At 43.8% G+C, this 15,472-nt stretch overlaps 1 protein-coding gene across 1 annotated transcript in view; it reads left to right on the top strand.

Annotated features, from left to right (window-relative positions):
• Window positions 1-1,075: 1,075 nt before the first annotated feature.
• The window catches only part of ADAMTS16 (ADAM metallopeptidase with thrombospondin type 1 motif 16), a 156,121-nt gene continuing 141,724 nt past the window's right edge, over window positions 1,076-15,472 (top strand). The window contains exons 1-3 of the mRNA XM_032626580.1: window positions 1,076-1,762; window positions 1,813-1,954; window positions 8,357-8,682. Coding sequence (XP_032482471.1) covers window positions 1,076-1,762; window positions 1,813-1,954; window positions 8,357-8,682 — 1,155 coding nt within the window. The remainder of the gene's footprint in view (window positions 1,763-1,812; window positions 1,955-8,356; window positions 8,683-15,472) is intronic.

The raw sequence follows: 15,472 nt of genomic DNA, 5'->3' as shown, positions 1-15,472 counted from the left end.
GGCAGACACTAATCAGGAGCTGTGTGCCTGTGTGTGTGGAGCAGGGAGGGGGTTCTAAGGCCACACACACCCCCAGGCAAGCCTTTATGGAAAAATTTCTCCCACTTTTGAAGAGTGTTTTCAAGGCAACAAATATGACAGAGAGATGGAGCAGAAGGCCCTGCGCAGCCAGAGGGTCTCACTGTCCCTGCCCAGGCTGCCTGGCGCTGCAGGGCTGCCAGAAGCAAGCAGCACCTACAGGCTCAGGGCGAGCTGGGCAAAGGAGGCCTGAGACCGCTGCCACCAGTTTCCTCTCCATCCTTTACAAAATGTGCAAAACCGGCCAAGCTGGGCTAAACTGAATAGGAAGGACTCTGGAACCATGAAGCAGGAGCCCAGACTCCTCGGACCTGCAGGAGGGAAGAGGTCAAGGAGGCCAGGAACAGTCAGTGGAGCAGAGTGGTCTCAGGCGGGACACGTGCCTGAGAACACGCACTGGCACACGTGTGCACTCAAGCTCCAGCGCACACACATGCACGGGGGGGGGGGACGTGCAAGCCGACACTGATGCGCATTCGCCTACACCCAGCTCGTGTCGCGCGTGCTCACACTGGAACGCGTGCACGTGCGTTCACACACACATGCCGTCAACAGGTGTAGAACACGAGCTGGGCTTGTAGCCGGGCCGGTGGACGCGCCTCTGCTGCGCCCTCAGACTCCTGGAGCTAGTAGCACAACGGTGCAGTCCCCGACCTGGGCCGGGACCAGCCCGCGACCGCAAAGCCCCCGCGATCGATGGCTACACCTAGGCCCCCAGCAGCCCCGGCACAGGCCAGTCAGCTGCTGCCCAGACCCCAGGGCCAGGAGCGCAGCTACATCCCAGGAGGACGAAGCTTCCTCGACCCACCTCGTCTCCCATCACTTCACAGACTCGAGAGAAAAGCACATTCGTGTATACTCAGATCTGCGCATCCCTAAGGAAGTCCGGGCACCCCTGCTTCGCAGCTGATCTCCCCACGGGGCGGGAGGGCGGACCCAGCGGGACCCAGGCGCCGTTCTGCCGCATTCCGGCGGGCGGCAGGTGTCCGGCCATTGGATGCGCCGCTCCGGCCCTCGGGAGTGGGGATCGGGACGCAGCGCGGCGAGGTGCCAGCCAGTGCAGCCGTGCGTGGACTGCAGGTCCGGAGAACAGAGCGGGTGGCCCGACCTGCTGACGCCGCCGCCCCGCGCTCGCGGTCCCCTCTCCACCCGCGTGCCCCCGGGACGGACGGCAAGGTGCCGACCGCGGGCCAGCGAACGCCCGGGTTCTCCCCGGTCCTCCTCCCCTCGCGCCTCACCCCGCCGCCCTCTCTCGCGCCTCTGTCGCCCCCCTCCTTTCTCCCCTCGCTTCGTCGCCCTCCCCTCCCCTGCCCTCGCCCTCCCCCTCCCCCGCTCTCCCACGGTGCGGGCGGGTTCTCCGCCACCGCCCCGCCGCCGCGGCCGCCACTCCGCCCCCAGCGCGGCGCGGAGCCGCAGTAATAACCCCGGCGCGGGCGGCGCAGTGACTGCGGGCATCGTCCTGCGCGCCGGTCGGGCTGGTCCTCGGTGCCCGCTTGCACGGTCGCGGGGCTGGGTAGCATCCGCGGCCCCGGGCCCCTGCGAGCGCCCCTGGATGGAGCCGTGCGTCCTCCCCGCGGGGGCGCAGCGCCGGCTGCAGGCGCAGGGCGCGCGGGGCAGCCCGGCCATGCTGGCCCCCGGCTGCGCGGCGCTCTGCCTGCTGCTGCTGGCGCAGGTGGGTGTGCAGGTGAGTCCCCGACTGCGGGGGCAGGGTCCCCCGAAGCTCCCCTCGCGCAGCCCCCGTCTCACCGAGGTGTCGCCGCTGTTTTCCAGCAGGCACCTGCGTGCGCCGTGGGACCCACAGCGGCCTCGCCGGGGAGCCCGAGCGTCCGGCGTCCTCCTGGCCCCGCGGAGTGGCCGGGCTGGGTGGAAAAGGGCGGTAAGTGCTGGAGGGGGGTTCGAATCCTTGCAGTGCAGCAGCTTGCAAACCCTCTAAGGCTAGTTTACCAGGCTTTGCAAATGTTCATAACTCTGGGAATTCTCTGTAAGGTGCTGCCGTGCTTCTTTCCAACCGTAAGAGCGAGCGCCTCTGAGTCAACTTTCACCAATATTTATATTGTTTCCCTGTAAAACAGAAATGGCTTACCAGCGTTATTACCATAAACATTAGGGAAGAAAGCAAGGGAATGTATTTATTTAAAAAACAAACACACACACACACACACACACAATTAAAGAAGGAGGAAATAATCTAGGAGTTGTATTAATGTATACACAGCAATTATAAAGAGCTTATTATGCCTTTCTCCATCCCCTCGTCCCCTCCCCCTCCTGTCCCCCCTCTGGCCTTTTAAAATGAACATCCTTCACTGTCAGAGCACGGGACAAAAAGACAGTCATTTTGCTCAGTATTTCTCACCTTAGTTTCAAAAGGGAGGTCTTCAAGAGTTGGCAGAATGGGTAATTAGCGTTTTGTGACGTCACAAGCAATGTCCAAGTCCTGTGTCATGATTTGCCAAAAAACAAGTCTGATCTTTCTGCAGTGTGTGTTTTTCCTTTCACTGCTCACAAGCGGCATTTACCATTTCATGCCTCAGGGGATGGACCTCTCTGTTCTGAACTGCTTTTGGGTAAACCGGAAAGCAGGTGTGGAATGTCGGTAGCTACCGGGTTTTTAATCTGAACCCAGTCCACTGGCAGTTGCTAAATATGAGTACTTTGCATCAATTCCAACAATGCATTGCCATCTCAAATGTTATTAGTGACTTACAGAGGAAGAGCTAGGTTTTATTATCCCAACCTATTTTCAGAAAACCTAGAAAATTTGAGTTAATAATCAAGAATTTCTGAGTGTAGTTTCTTCATATTGATAAAATTCCATAAAGACAATCATTTAATATATGCATTAATTATTGAAATTCTCTCCTCCCGAGTGCTGTACGACGAGTCTATCAATAGCGATCAATCCGATGAACGCGGGAACACAGGAACTTTTCCGCGACCACCAGAGGGCGCTAGATGTAAATAATAGAAAACGTTTAAAAATTACTTGTCACTATGTATTTGCAAGAGAAAGTTACCTATTTAAAGCTCACTTCCTTGGTCTTGCCCTTGTCTTCTTTAATGTTTCTCTTACGACTCATTCTAGTATGTAGTTATTTATATTGTAGTTAGCTGTCTTCTTCCACTTAAAAAAATTTTTTTGTGAAAATTCTAGTTTTCTAAAATCATGAAAATTCCTGAAGGTCTCAGAATTTTCAGAGTGTTTTCTAGTAGTTATGGGGTTTTCTGTGAGGTAAGAGCATTAGAGATAGAAAACCACTTCCAGGAGGAGAAGCCAAGACTTCCTGCCCGAGGGTGCCCTTCTCCTAGGGAGGAGCGTCCTGCAAGCTGGACCCCAGCCTGGCTGGCATGTGGCTGTAATCACCTGGCACCACAGCTGGTGTCACAAGCCCAGCGTTCCCATGACAACCACTTAGCTCGCTTGGTCAGAACCTCAGGGGGAAGGTGGGAGCCATCATCATTGAGGTTCTCGCCTAGTGGACACACCACTCCCTCATCCCTCACGGTGCAGGTGTTTTAGGTCTTTAATTACAAAAGGCTAAGTTGAGAGAGTGGGTTTCAGTGGAAAGCTTTCACACGACCAGACAAAGACTCTTTATGCTTAGCAGTGTTACCTCTTTTGACCTAGGGTAGCAGATGTGGAATAGACTTTGTGTGATGCTGTGGTTAGTTTACTGTTGCATGTCTGGGTATCCCTTCACAACACAAAGGTGCCTTTGAAATAACTCTTTGGCCATAAAGTTTGTTTAACACATATTTCAACCTATATTGCCAATGTTCCTGGGAGTCTGGAGTAATTATGCAATAAGATAGGGAACTCCGTGTATTCTGTGAGGCAACAATAGATAACTTCATTGAGGTCAATTCTATTTTCAGACCTTCAGTACACCCATTTCATTTTGGTGGATTCAACATAGCTTTTCCCTAATAGGAGCCTCGAATGCTTTCCCCACAAATTTACCTTTGTCATAATAATAGTGGGTCTTGTTAAGAGCAAACACATAGCACGAGTTTGTTAACTTTTAAAAATCTAGAGTGAATTAAGCTTCCAGGTCAAGAGTCAGAAGTTCTTTAGAACTTTGTTTCATTGGACATGAGAGATCTGTGTTTGTGTGTGTGAATCTAAAGTATATACTGATTTATATTCACACGTTCACGTGACTTGAGATGGGGCAGTTTGGCCCAGGGATCTGCTAGTAAATGTTTAACAACAGATTCTCCAGGCCTCTGATTTTGTAACATTTGCTGGTTCCCATGGGGTAAATACTCCCACCATGGCTGATTTCAAGCTGTGGATGTGAAGCCATTGAACACAGAGTTAGGACTTGATGTGCAAAATCTGTTCTCCGCAGCTGGTACCAGCAGACCCTAGCATGCTCACAGGTGCTCCACACCTCATGCCCTCAGTTTGGAGCTGGAGTCTTCCTAGACTTGATGCTGTGGTCAAAACACCTTTTGAAATGAAGTAGATCAGGGTGCTGACTGAAGCAGCCATGTGTGAATCTCTCCTCCTTAGAAAAACCTGTGTAGGACCGAGGTCTTGTTTCAGGGATTCTCAAGGATCAGGAATCTCACTAAATTCTTTATTCTTGAAATCACAAGCCAGTAGTTTGGGGGATTACAATCTTAAAACATAAGCTCAAGAGTTAGTTTAAAATTGTCATTTTATAGCAATGATCTATTGCCTTCTGCATGGGGAGAAGCTATGCTTACTTTGTTCATTCATAGAATTCTTTAGCTATGACCCTTTTCACATTTATTTATACATAACCAACAGTGCATATCTGCACTAAGGACTGCTCTTTGATGAAATCAGGGTTTCTCTGCCTTGGCACTCTTGACCTTTTGTTATGGGAACCTGTTCTGTGCATGGAAGAATGTGTAACAGCCTCCCTGGATTCACCCACTACATTCCCAAAGCACCACTATCCCCTGCCCTTTCGTGAAAACCAAAATGTCTCCAGACATCCCAAGTGTCTCCTGTGGGCAGGGGTGTGGGGTAGCACTCCCGCTGAGAACCACTGGACTAAATTTTCACCCATGTGCACCCTCACTCTCAGAAGGGATCGTAACTGGTTACAAGAAGTGGCTTTGCAGCGGTTGGAGCTGGTGTTCTGGGCAGGCTCAGAGCAGTTCTCCAGAACTGATCATTACCTTGTCAGAAATTTTGTGAGCTGGTGTGCTGAAAATCAAAATAGGTAAACTTGGGTGAAATAAATAATATTAAAAGCAAGATTAAAACACTGAAAACTCATCACTTCACAATTCTTTAAGTTTTGAGGTTACGTCTCCTCTTGAGGTTCTTCGTCTGTATTGCCTCTGTATGGTGGAAATACTTTATAATGGTGTGCTACCATGCAAACCTCTAAACTCCGTGTTCAGTGAGGTCACATGGTCATTGAAATTAGCCATGGTGGGAGTCTTTATACCAGGGAAACTGGCAAGTGCCTTCAACTAGGCTACCCCATGACCCCCACCCGTAGCTGGTTGTGAAAAATGTACCAGCACAACACGTGCGTTTCTGTACAACAGGCTTAAAAGTTGTCATTTTGAAAAATAGATATTATATGTCTCCCTACCAATAAAAGATAAAGAGTGTATGCCCTCCAAAGTAAAGGTCATAAAAATGGCCTTTTAATGGTAATCATCTTTTTATGTGCAATAAATCTGCTCACTAGCCAGTGTTTGGAACAGTCCACCTGCTTTGTCCTCATTCCACGGCCTCTGTTGGGATGGAAACAGGCTAGTGTGAGGTGCAGACACTCCCTGAGAGCCCGCAGGTCAAGAAGAAAGTTATTAACACGACCACGTCACACCAGCTTTTCCCCCGAGTCCGGAAGGCCGGGGATGAGGAAGGTGGTTTGGAAAAATGCAAACTAAATGAGCAAGTGCTTTTCACTTTTTTTTAGGAGTAGCCGGGAACAGACTGTGATCACATACTTGCACCAGGCACATTCATTCCTAATTTGTTTCCCCCTATGTTTTTTTTTATCATTGCATAGAATTTAAGCAAATTTATTTTACTTTCTCATTGTCCTAAGTAAAGTATGAAGTGATCCCAGTGTATTTTGCCTTGGCAGACACGAGTGCCCCGCTTTGACATGTATTTCCAAGGCTGGTTGTCGAGTTGCCAGCCAGAACCTGCTTCCTGTCTAATCTGCATGGGCCACAGCTCACCAGGTACCTGCACTGGGCATGTGGGGCAGGCCTGTGGGCCCAGGAGGGGCCCTTTGACCTGAGGAAACAGGAAGCCTGGGCTCAAACAGGCCATCGCTAAGCTTTTGGTTATCCTGCCGCCTGATGGGTTGGCAGCCGGGCCTCTGACTCTCACCTTGCCGTGGGCCTCAGCCCAGGGGATTCTGGACGGTGCCTTTCCATCCCTGGCCTTCTCTGTCTCTCCCAAAGCCAAACACATGCCTTTTAGGACCATACCTTGGCTGCCACCCTCTCTGTTCCAGTGTTACCTTTCAAATACCTGCCAGGATAGCCCAGGGACATGTGGGCAAGTACCTATACCAAAAGAGTTCTGGTTGTGAAGAAAAATTACTTTTTCCAGAAAAAAATAATTTACCTGAGGACAGTTCACTTATGACCAAATAGCACTTCTGTAGGACGCTGTTTTATTTTATCTCATAGCTCCAAGAAGCATGTCCAATTCATGCTAAAGGCCCGGTTATTAAGTATCTAACAGAAGAGTCTCCCGAGAGCATATATTGGCAATAAAAGGGGAATATATATATAATTTCTTAGGATGTTAGAATCATGATGAGAATATGAGAATCAGGTCTTGTCATACACGTAAGAGGAAGTTGCATTTTGGATCGTTAGGGACTTTCCACCTCAGTGTAGGGCTAGCCCTCTGGGGCTTGGGTCTGACATCCATTTCAAAGACATCTCAGAGGAAGCTTGGAGAAAGCCTGACATCCTATTCTGTTATTTTCTGGTGTTTAGACAAAATGCAGGCTAGGAAGCCGGCCCTCTCCAAAGGTCCATCGCTGGCATGCAGATGGAGACACTCACAAGATATGTTTAAATATTTGAAAGGTAGAAGCCAAGCTAAGAGATTGTTAACTAAAATATTTTGTAGCCTCTGCTTTGACAAATCTACCTTCGCATGATCTAAAAGTCCAGGTTCAAGTTTAGAACATGGCAGTGCAATAAGATCCTACCTCTGGCATAAAGCCCACCCCTAGGTCTCTAGTCCACGTCTGTCCTGCCCTCCCAGAAACAACCTCTCCCTGACCTCTGGATGGCAGAAATGATGTGTTAATGGTGGGAATGAAAGGAAGAATCCCTGTCAAAGCAATGAAAAATACATGATGCTAGAAGGGAAGACACCTCTTTGGAGAAGACAGTTATGATATTCGAGAAAGGCAGGTGAGGACCACCGCCCAGGATTCTGGTGGAGTTACAGTTGTTTTCTCCATACTTTGCACAGAGAAGGGAATGACACAAATGCTCCCCAAACTATAAGACAGTCTGTGACAGAAGCCTGGCAGATCATATGGGTGCCCCAAATCTGTTAGCTCCTTGGGGTTTTCTTGACTTTTTAAAAATAAATCGTTTATTTGAATACATTTTTACCTGGTATAATTCAAATTAGAATTGGAAGAAGAGTGTGGTGCATGTCTTTGAACAACCTTGAAGTGTGAAATGCCAAGAAGCCAGGCCAAAGGCTCAGCAGTGGTTTTCATTTGGAGAAAAGACACATCTGAGCATCTACCATACCTGCATTCTGCCTTTTCTGCTGTAGTTCAATGATTTAATAATTAACTATTTAAAAATTAAATGCCAAAGAATGTCCATCGTATTTGTATTTTTAACTGTTTTCTGAAAAATGATCAGTATTTTTAAGCTAAACTTTCTTATCAATAGACTAAAGATGTTGGTAAAAGACAATATGACTAAAGGAATATTTAAAGCTATAAAAATAATGACATTATAATTACTCTACAGTAATTGCTCTGTAATCTGAAAAGCCCATTCTTAGTTTCATTTGCTCTGTAATATGTTTCTCCTTAGAAGTGTCATAGCATTTGCTGGTTTGGTAATAACACATTATAGGAACAACAGTGACTTTGCAAAAGGCCCCTTTTAAGATTTTGCCTTTTAACTCCGATTTTATGCTTTCTGTAGTTCGGATTTGAGGCTGGGTGGTCATGGACGCTTCCTCCATCCTTTTTTCCTGGGTGAAAACACTATCCGGTAGTAAATGATATTCGAAGACTTCCTGATCCTTTTCAGAATCCTGCAGCCACACCCCCTCTCTCACTTTCAGAGTATGACCTGGTGTCTCCCTACGAGGTTGACCACAACGGAGACTACGTGTCCCACGAAATCATGCACCCCCAGAGGAGGAAAAGGGCGCTGGCCCAGCTCGGAGCTGACTCTCTGCACCTTCGGCTGAAAGGCTTCAGGCACGACTTCCACCTGGATCTGAAAACTTCCAGCAAGCTGGTGGCGCCTGGATTTCTCGTACAGACTTTGGGGAAGGGGGGCACTAAGTCGGTGCAGACTTTCCCACCCGAGGATTTCTGTTTTTATCAAGGCTCGTTACGATCCCACAAAAGTTCCTCAGTGGCTCTTTCGACCTGCCAAGGTTTGGTGAGTACTGTTGTTGCCGCCTGTTGTGAGGCCGTGGGGGCAGGGATGTAGGGAAGGGAGCAAGTGACAAGATTGGGCTCCTTCTCCCATTATTGCAGTACAGATTTCTTTGCTCTCTCAAAGCAGAAGGAAAATTGCCAAGCAATGCTTTCTAAGATATGCTGGGCGCTTCCTATCCCCAATTTGGAAACAGCATCCGGGTTCCGCCTTCTGTTGTCGTTGGTCTACAACGATTGTGGCAGAGCACTGCAGTTTGGAAACTGTGCGTGAGAACTTACGGACAAGTCTGAAGACTTTGACTTCTTTGGGGATGGTTTTACTCTGACTTACTGGCTACTCTAACTTGCTGGTCACTTACTAGCACTGAAGGAATGTTTTCATCTTGAATAGAACAACAGTTCAACTGATTGGCGATGTGCTTGAAAGCACTTTATTTCTGTCATTCTGATGTTGATAATATATTTACAGATTAGAACATTCATTTCAGAAACAGTGGTGAATCCATGTCAGGGCAGTGCTGATCTTATGGGGCTAAAGAATCTATTAGTGCTTTCTTCATTTTCTTAATATCTGACTTAGACATTAAACATCCTTAGATGCTTCAGGTGGTCCCCTTTGCTTGGATCCTAGAGTGAGGAGCATCTGGCCAAGTTGAGAAGGTATCTAAATCCCTCAGGCTGACCTAAGCTGAAACTTTAATGGCTTACCTTTTACTTTTCTTAGAATATTTCCATAACTTTCGGGAAGGAAATCTTAGTAGATGCTTAGATTCTTGGACACAAATTGATTAGTCAGACACAGATGAGGGAGACATGACATAAGTAGCAGAGTAAAAAGGTGTGGTCCAAACAATAAGGTCTTGATCATGTTAAAGGTTTGGCAAATAGATTTTTGAACATTTGTTACATCTCCAGAAAATGATCTAAGCCTGTCTTATTCCTTTCCCTCGTTGAAAAGAGATAATTCAGACTCTACATCTCATAAGGATTTTGTGTACATGTATGTGAATACTGGATGCTGAAGGCACATTCATAACCAATTCCTTAAAATACTAAATATGTGGAAATGCTATGTCCTGTTATTTTTTTAAAAAATATTAACATTCTGCTTTTTAGGGGGAATTCAGTTTGGGCTGGGCTCATATCTACTTTCTTTGGAAAGACTTTTGTTTTGAGAATGGATACAATGGGGAATAGTCAAGGGTGGGGTGGTGGTTATTTGGCACACTTGTTAAGCATAAGGACAGTGTGGTTGATTTCTCCCATGCCGTCTCAACAAAAGTAGATCTTTCTTAATGAAAGAGCTAGAATTCTTCATGTAATGCACTAAAGGGAGATATCTCTTCCTTGGCTTTCTTCAACAAAGGTCTTGCTCAGACCAGAAATGGAAGCCATCTGTGTGGTAAGGAGATGCGCCATGCCCTTCAGAGCACTCTTGGATTTGTGAAGACTGAGCAAGGTGCTTTCTTCCCATTAGCCCAGCAGGGGTGCAGGCTCGTGGATGCCCCTGGTCTCTGTGAGCCTAAGGCTTCCCAGTGATGGCGTGACGGCTGAGCTATGCCCTGGAGTCTGTCCCATGAATAGAGTTGGCTGACAGCAGCTTGAAATTTCTGGCTCTCTTTGAACTCAATGGGAGTTAACAGCGAAAGTTGTAAATGACAACTACATGAAAGATAAAGAAGTGAAAAGAACAGGAAAAAGACTCCTCTGGATAATAAACACTGGAATGTAATATTTTGGTGAATGCAATAGAAAGCTGTGTGCTTTCACCATTCATCTTCCAAATACATTAATTCCAACTAAAGTGATATTTTGTCTGTAGATGGTCACTACAAACATGACCTCAATTAGACTTATGAGTGTGAGATCCAGGGGCATTTGCCGTATGATAGGACAAATCAAAGGCATTCTAAAGAAGAAAAGGGGAGGATTAAGAAGTCCTCTCTCTTAGCCAGATAATAAAGTTATTGAATGGAAATGCCCCTCAAGTAGTTGCCAAGTCTGTTACTTATTTCCTGATTGATCGTTACCCCATCTGTCCTCTTTCAAATCTGTTAACACATGAAGAAAAGTAGCATACCTTTTGCATTAGATGACGGTTCCTTTTTTGTTATTTTGGTCCTTTCAGGTTCTAATTGAAGTTCCAGGTAGATCTCAGTTAAGCATTTTTTTAATTTGGTTTCTAGATGACTCAGCTATCTGATGGGAGTCAGGAGTGTGGTTCTAATTTATAGTAAATACATATTCTTAGTAAATACATATCCTTAAAGAAGAAAGACAAAACTAAAATGAGCATTGTACTTTGCATCTCTTGTGAATAATGAATGTCATGTGCTTCAGAAGTGTGTCTCACTGGAACCTGTCAAAGTTGCATCCAAGGAGTGTATTGTCTGATGAGACAAGCAGGGAATAGGCAATTTTACTGAAGAGTGATGAAATAAGGACAAATATGGGTGCTAGGAGAACTGAAATGAAGATGCCTCACCCTATCTTGGTGAGAGACAGCAGCATCGGGGTAGGTTTCTGGAGGAAATATTGTCCAAGACAAATCCTTATTGTAGGATTGGAATGTGATGCTCATGAATGGAAGAGTAACAAGCCATCTCAGGGAAGATGATGGAGACCCGTCAAGCTCATGGAATCCTTGATAACACCATCCATGACTGTTCAGAGATTAATATTTGTATGTGAAGCCCAAGTATAGTAAACTAAATAAGGTCTGTAAGCCCTAAAATGACTTCTAGAGTCACTCTGACATTGCCACCAAGTATATTGATTCAAGATATTTCTCATTTTGCTAAATAAGATTAATAAAAAAAAATAGTATCTGTTATACTTATGTCTCTACCAAAATGACATAACAAATCTGTTCTGATTACCAAACACAAGCACATAAACGTGTGTCACACAGCAGGTGCTTTTCAGTACTTGTTAAATAATGGATAGAATTACTGGGTGTCTTACAGTGTAAGAAACAATGATGACAATGACAGTAGCAGAGGGAACAGTGATAAGTTACTGAATGTTATTTGCCAAATACTTGCCTAATAGCTTCCCATTTGTTATCTCACTTAGCCTAATGATAACTCTAAGAGATAGGTACTATTTTTTTTAACAGCTTTATTAAGATATAATTTATATATCATAGAGTTTCACCCCTTGAAAATGTATAATTCAGTGTTTTTTTAGTCTATTCCCTGACTTCTGCAAACATCACCACAGTCTAATCTGAGACATTTACATCACCTCAAAAAAAAAAAAACCCAGTCCAGTCCGTCCCATTTCTCTCAAGCCCTCATCAGTCCTAGGCACCCATTAATCTGTCTTCTTTGCTTATAGATTTCCTAATCTGGCCATTTCTGATAAATGGAAGCATACGATACGTGGTCTTTTGTGACTAGCCTCTTTCACTTAGTATACTGTGTGTTTAAGGTTCATCCATGTTGTAACATGTTTAAAGATTTCATTATTTTTATTAGTAAATAATAATCCTTTGTATACATATGCCACTTTTTTTTTATTTTAATGCCTATCAATTGATAGACATTGTTTGTATTTTCTTTGGTTGTGTGAATAATGTTGCTATGAACATTTGTATACAAGTTTTTGTGTAGACATAAGTTTTCATTTTTCTTGAGTATTTACCTAGAAGTATAGTTAGTGGATCCTATGGAAACTCTAAGCTTAAACTTTTAGGAGATTCTAAACTGTTTTTCACAGTAGCTGCACCATTTTATGTCTACCCAGCAATGTATAAGGGTTCCAGTTTCTCCACATTCCAGACAACACTTGTTCTTGTCCACCTTTGTTTCTTATAGACATCCTAATGGACATAAAGTGGTATTTCACTGTGGTTTTTGTTTACCAGGTAGAGATTATTGGTTGGCAATTTTTCTTGTTGTTGTTGTTTTGTTTTGTTTTGTTTTTCCTTCAGCACTTTGAATATACCATCCTACTGCCTTCTGGTTTCCATTGTTTCTGATAAGAAGTCTGCTGTTTATCTCGTAGTTTTGTTATACTTAAAGCATCGTTTTCCTGTTGCTGTTTCCAATGTGTCTTTGTCTTTCAACATTATTACTGTCAAGTGTATAGGTGTAAGTATCTTTGAGTTTATCCTTCTTGGGATTATATGAGCATCCTGAATGTTCATATTAATATTTTTCCTCAATTTGAAAAGTACGTGACCATTGTTTCTTCAAATATATTTTTCTGCTCCTTTCTCTCTCTCCTCTCCTTTGGTACTCCCACTATTCATATGTCGGTGTGCTTAATGATGTAGCAGGTTTCTCTGAGGTTCCATTCATTTTTCTTCATTCTTTTTCCTCTGTGCTCTTTAGATTGTGTAATCTTGATTGATTGATCTGCAAGCTCACTGATTCTCTGCTGGCAGTTCAAATCTACTGTTAAGCTTCTGCAGTAAATTTTTCATTTCAGATATTGCACTTTTCAACTTCAATTTGGTTCTTTTTATAATTTCTCTTATTCTGTATTATATGAAATACTGCTATGAGGCCTTGCTTTAATTCTTTTGATATAGTTTCCTTTGGTTCTTTGAACATGTTTATAATAGTTGCTTTGCAACCTTCTCTTAATTGCTTGCAAGTAAGATACCCATTATTTTTGACAATACCATTAGACATGAACTTTCACACACTCTGTTCCAAATATAACCATTCATTTTAAGTGAGCTTCTTGTTCTTAGAGCTTGCTTCTTGCTTCTCTTCCTGGGAAAAATGTGTGTGCCACATTTTGGAGCTGGAACTAGTAGTATGCTTCTCCTCCCAAAGTGACACCCCTACTCTATGAGTGGAGCTCTGGGTGGAAATAGTAGCTCCTGGTCTTCTCTGCTTTTGCTTCCTGGCTTGAAATCTCTACCATACAAATGTTCCTGGTTGGGGATGTTCAAGGATCAATTATTCTCAACCTGCTGAGCCTGGAGTAGAGCTTCCATCTTATAAGCAGGGGCTGTTTAGCACAAGGGAAATCAGTTCTTATGGCCATGCCTGTCCAGAATAGAGCTTCTGCAATATAGAACTGAGGGGATAAGAGATGTTGGTGCCTTGTTTCTCCTGACTTGAAAATACAGCCCTAGAATGGGTGTTGGGCGGGATAGGGAGCCCTGGTCTTTTTAGAATATACCTAGAATAGAGCTCTGTCACATTGAGCAGGGGGAAAGGTGAGCATGTGACCATGCTCAAATGTCACCAAATTTTACCATTCTTTCACAGATTTACTAAATTTAATTAGATAGATGATTTTCCACTTTTTTTATTGGAATATGGGAGGGATAAATCAGAAGCTTTGGATGAACACACACACACTACTGTATATAAGATAGATAACCAAAAAGGACCTACTGTATAGCACAAGGAACTCTACACAATATTCTGTGATAACCTATATGAGAAAAGATTTTCCACTATTTATGCCCTTAGGACAATTTCCAGAGACTTCAAATGGGGTGTGTGTGTGTGTGTGTGTGTGTGTGTGTGTGTGTGCAATTTTCAGCAGGAAAATGGTTGTTTCACTTGAGAGAGGATCTTCCACATTCCTTACACTGCCATTCTGGAAGTCAGTCTCTGCTAAATGCTATTATTAACATATTTTGCAAATCACTGCCCAAAGCTATTTTATTATCCCCATTTTACAGATGATTCCCTAGGTAATTCTTGAAAGAGTGGGATTTTGACCTAAGTTGACTGACTTCAGAAACAACACTTTAAATCACAATACTATTTTGCTTCCCTTAATCATGAGGTCATTGCTGCACTATAGGGACCTACAAGATCATTTATGTGGATTTCCATTGCATCATCCTTGAATACTCTCTAAAGCCTAACGATGTTTGCATTTGGTTTCCACCTCAATACCACCTTCCTCAGTATCAAGCCCTCTCTGAACTTAGTAGGCCCATTTGTAATGTATCAGGCCCTTATATTAAAAAAAAACATGAATTCATTCCATAATCATTTATTTATAGGTTTGTTTTTTTATGCCAGACTGTGAGTTCTTGAAGAGACACTGTTTTATTCATCTTTGTATCCCCAAGTTCCTGTTAACACAGCCTAGTTCTCTTTTTTTTTGCAATGAATGATTGTATTTCAAATTATCAACCAAAAATACTACATCTTCTCAACCTCTATTTTGAGATATGAATAAACATAAAATTCATTTTATAATTCATTTCATATGATTTCCTTCTGTGACTAATGTCAAATAATCTAAATTGTCTTTTGAAGCACAGTTTATTCAGAAGTGGTCTAATCAATAAGATTTCTGACAAACTATTTTTAAAAACCCCCATTGTCAATACTTTAAATGAGGTTTCTTTGGAAATATTTTCTGTTACATGTAACAGGATTAGATTTTCTTAAAGGATTTCATGCACGTTCTGTACTTGGATTAGTACTTTACCAAAAAAATTAAATAAAGAACAGCATCAAATCTATCATCTGTCCTTGGCACAAAATCTGCCTGAATTTTAGCTCCTCTTGTGTAATTGTTAAGGCATTAATGCAAAGGATACATATCACTTCTCCTAAAATCTAATTATTCTCTTGCTTTCAATAGTGTTGGAAAACTTGTAAATGCCACAGTTCTCAGTTCAGTTTAAGAATTCCCTCACTTGGTTGCAGACTTACTTGTGGCCCTGGTTTGAATTGTACTAGGTTTTATTTCCAGATAAAAACTCCAGGGATTCTCTGGAAACTAGTCATTGAGAGTTTTCCTAAAGCACCCAATAAATCCTTGGAAACTGTCTGAAATGTTGCCAAGTTTTCAATGGACTTTGA

The sequence above is a fragment of the Phocoena sinus genome, chromosome 3 (genome assembly GCF_008692025.1).
Source record: "Phocoena sinus isolate mPhoSin1 chromosome 3, mPhoSin1.pri, whole genome shotgun sequence".
NCBI classification, from domain to species: Eukaryota; Metazoa; Chordata; class Mammalia; order Artiodactyla; family Phocoenidae; genus Phocoena; species Phocoena sinus.
This window is presented reverse-complemented; position numbering and strand designations above follow the sequence as displayed.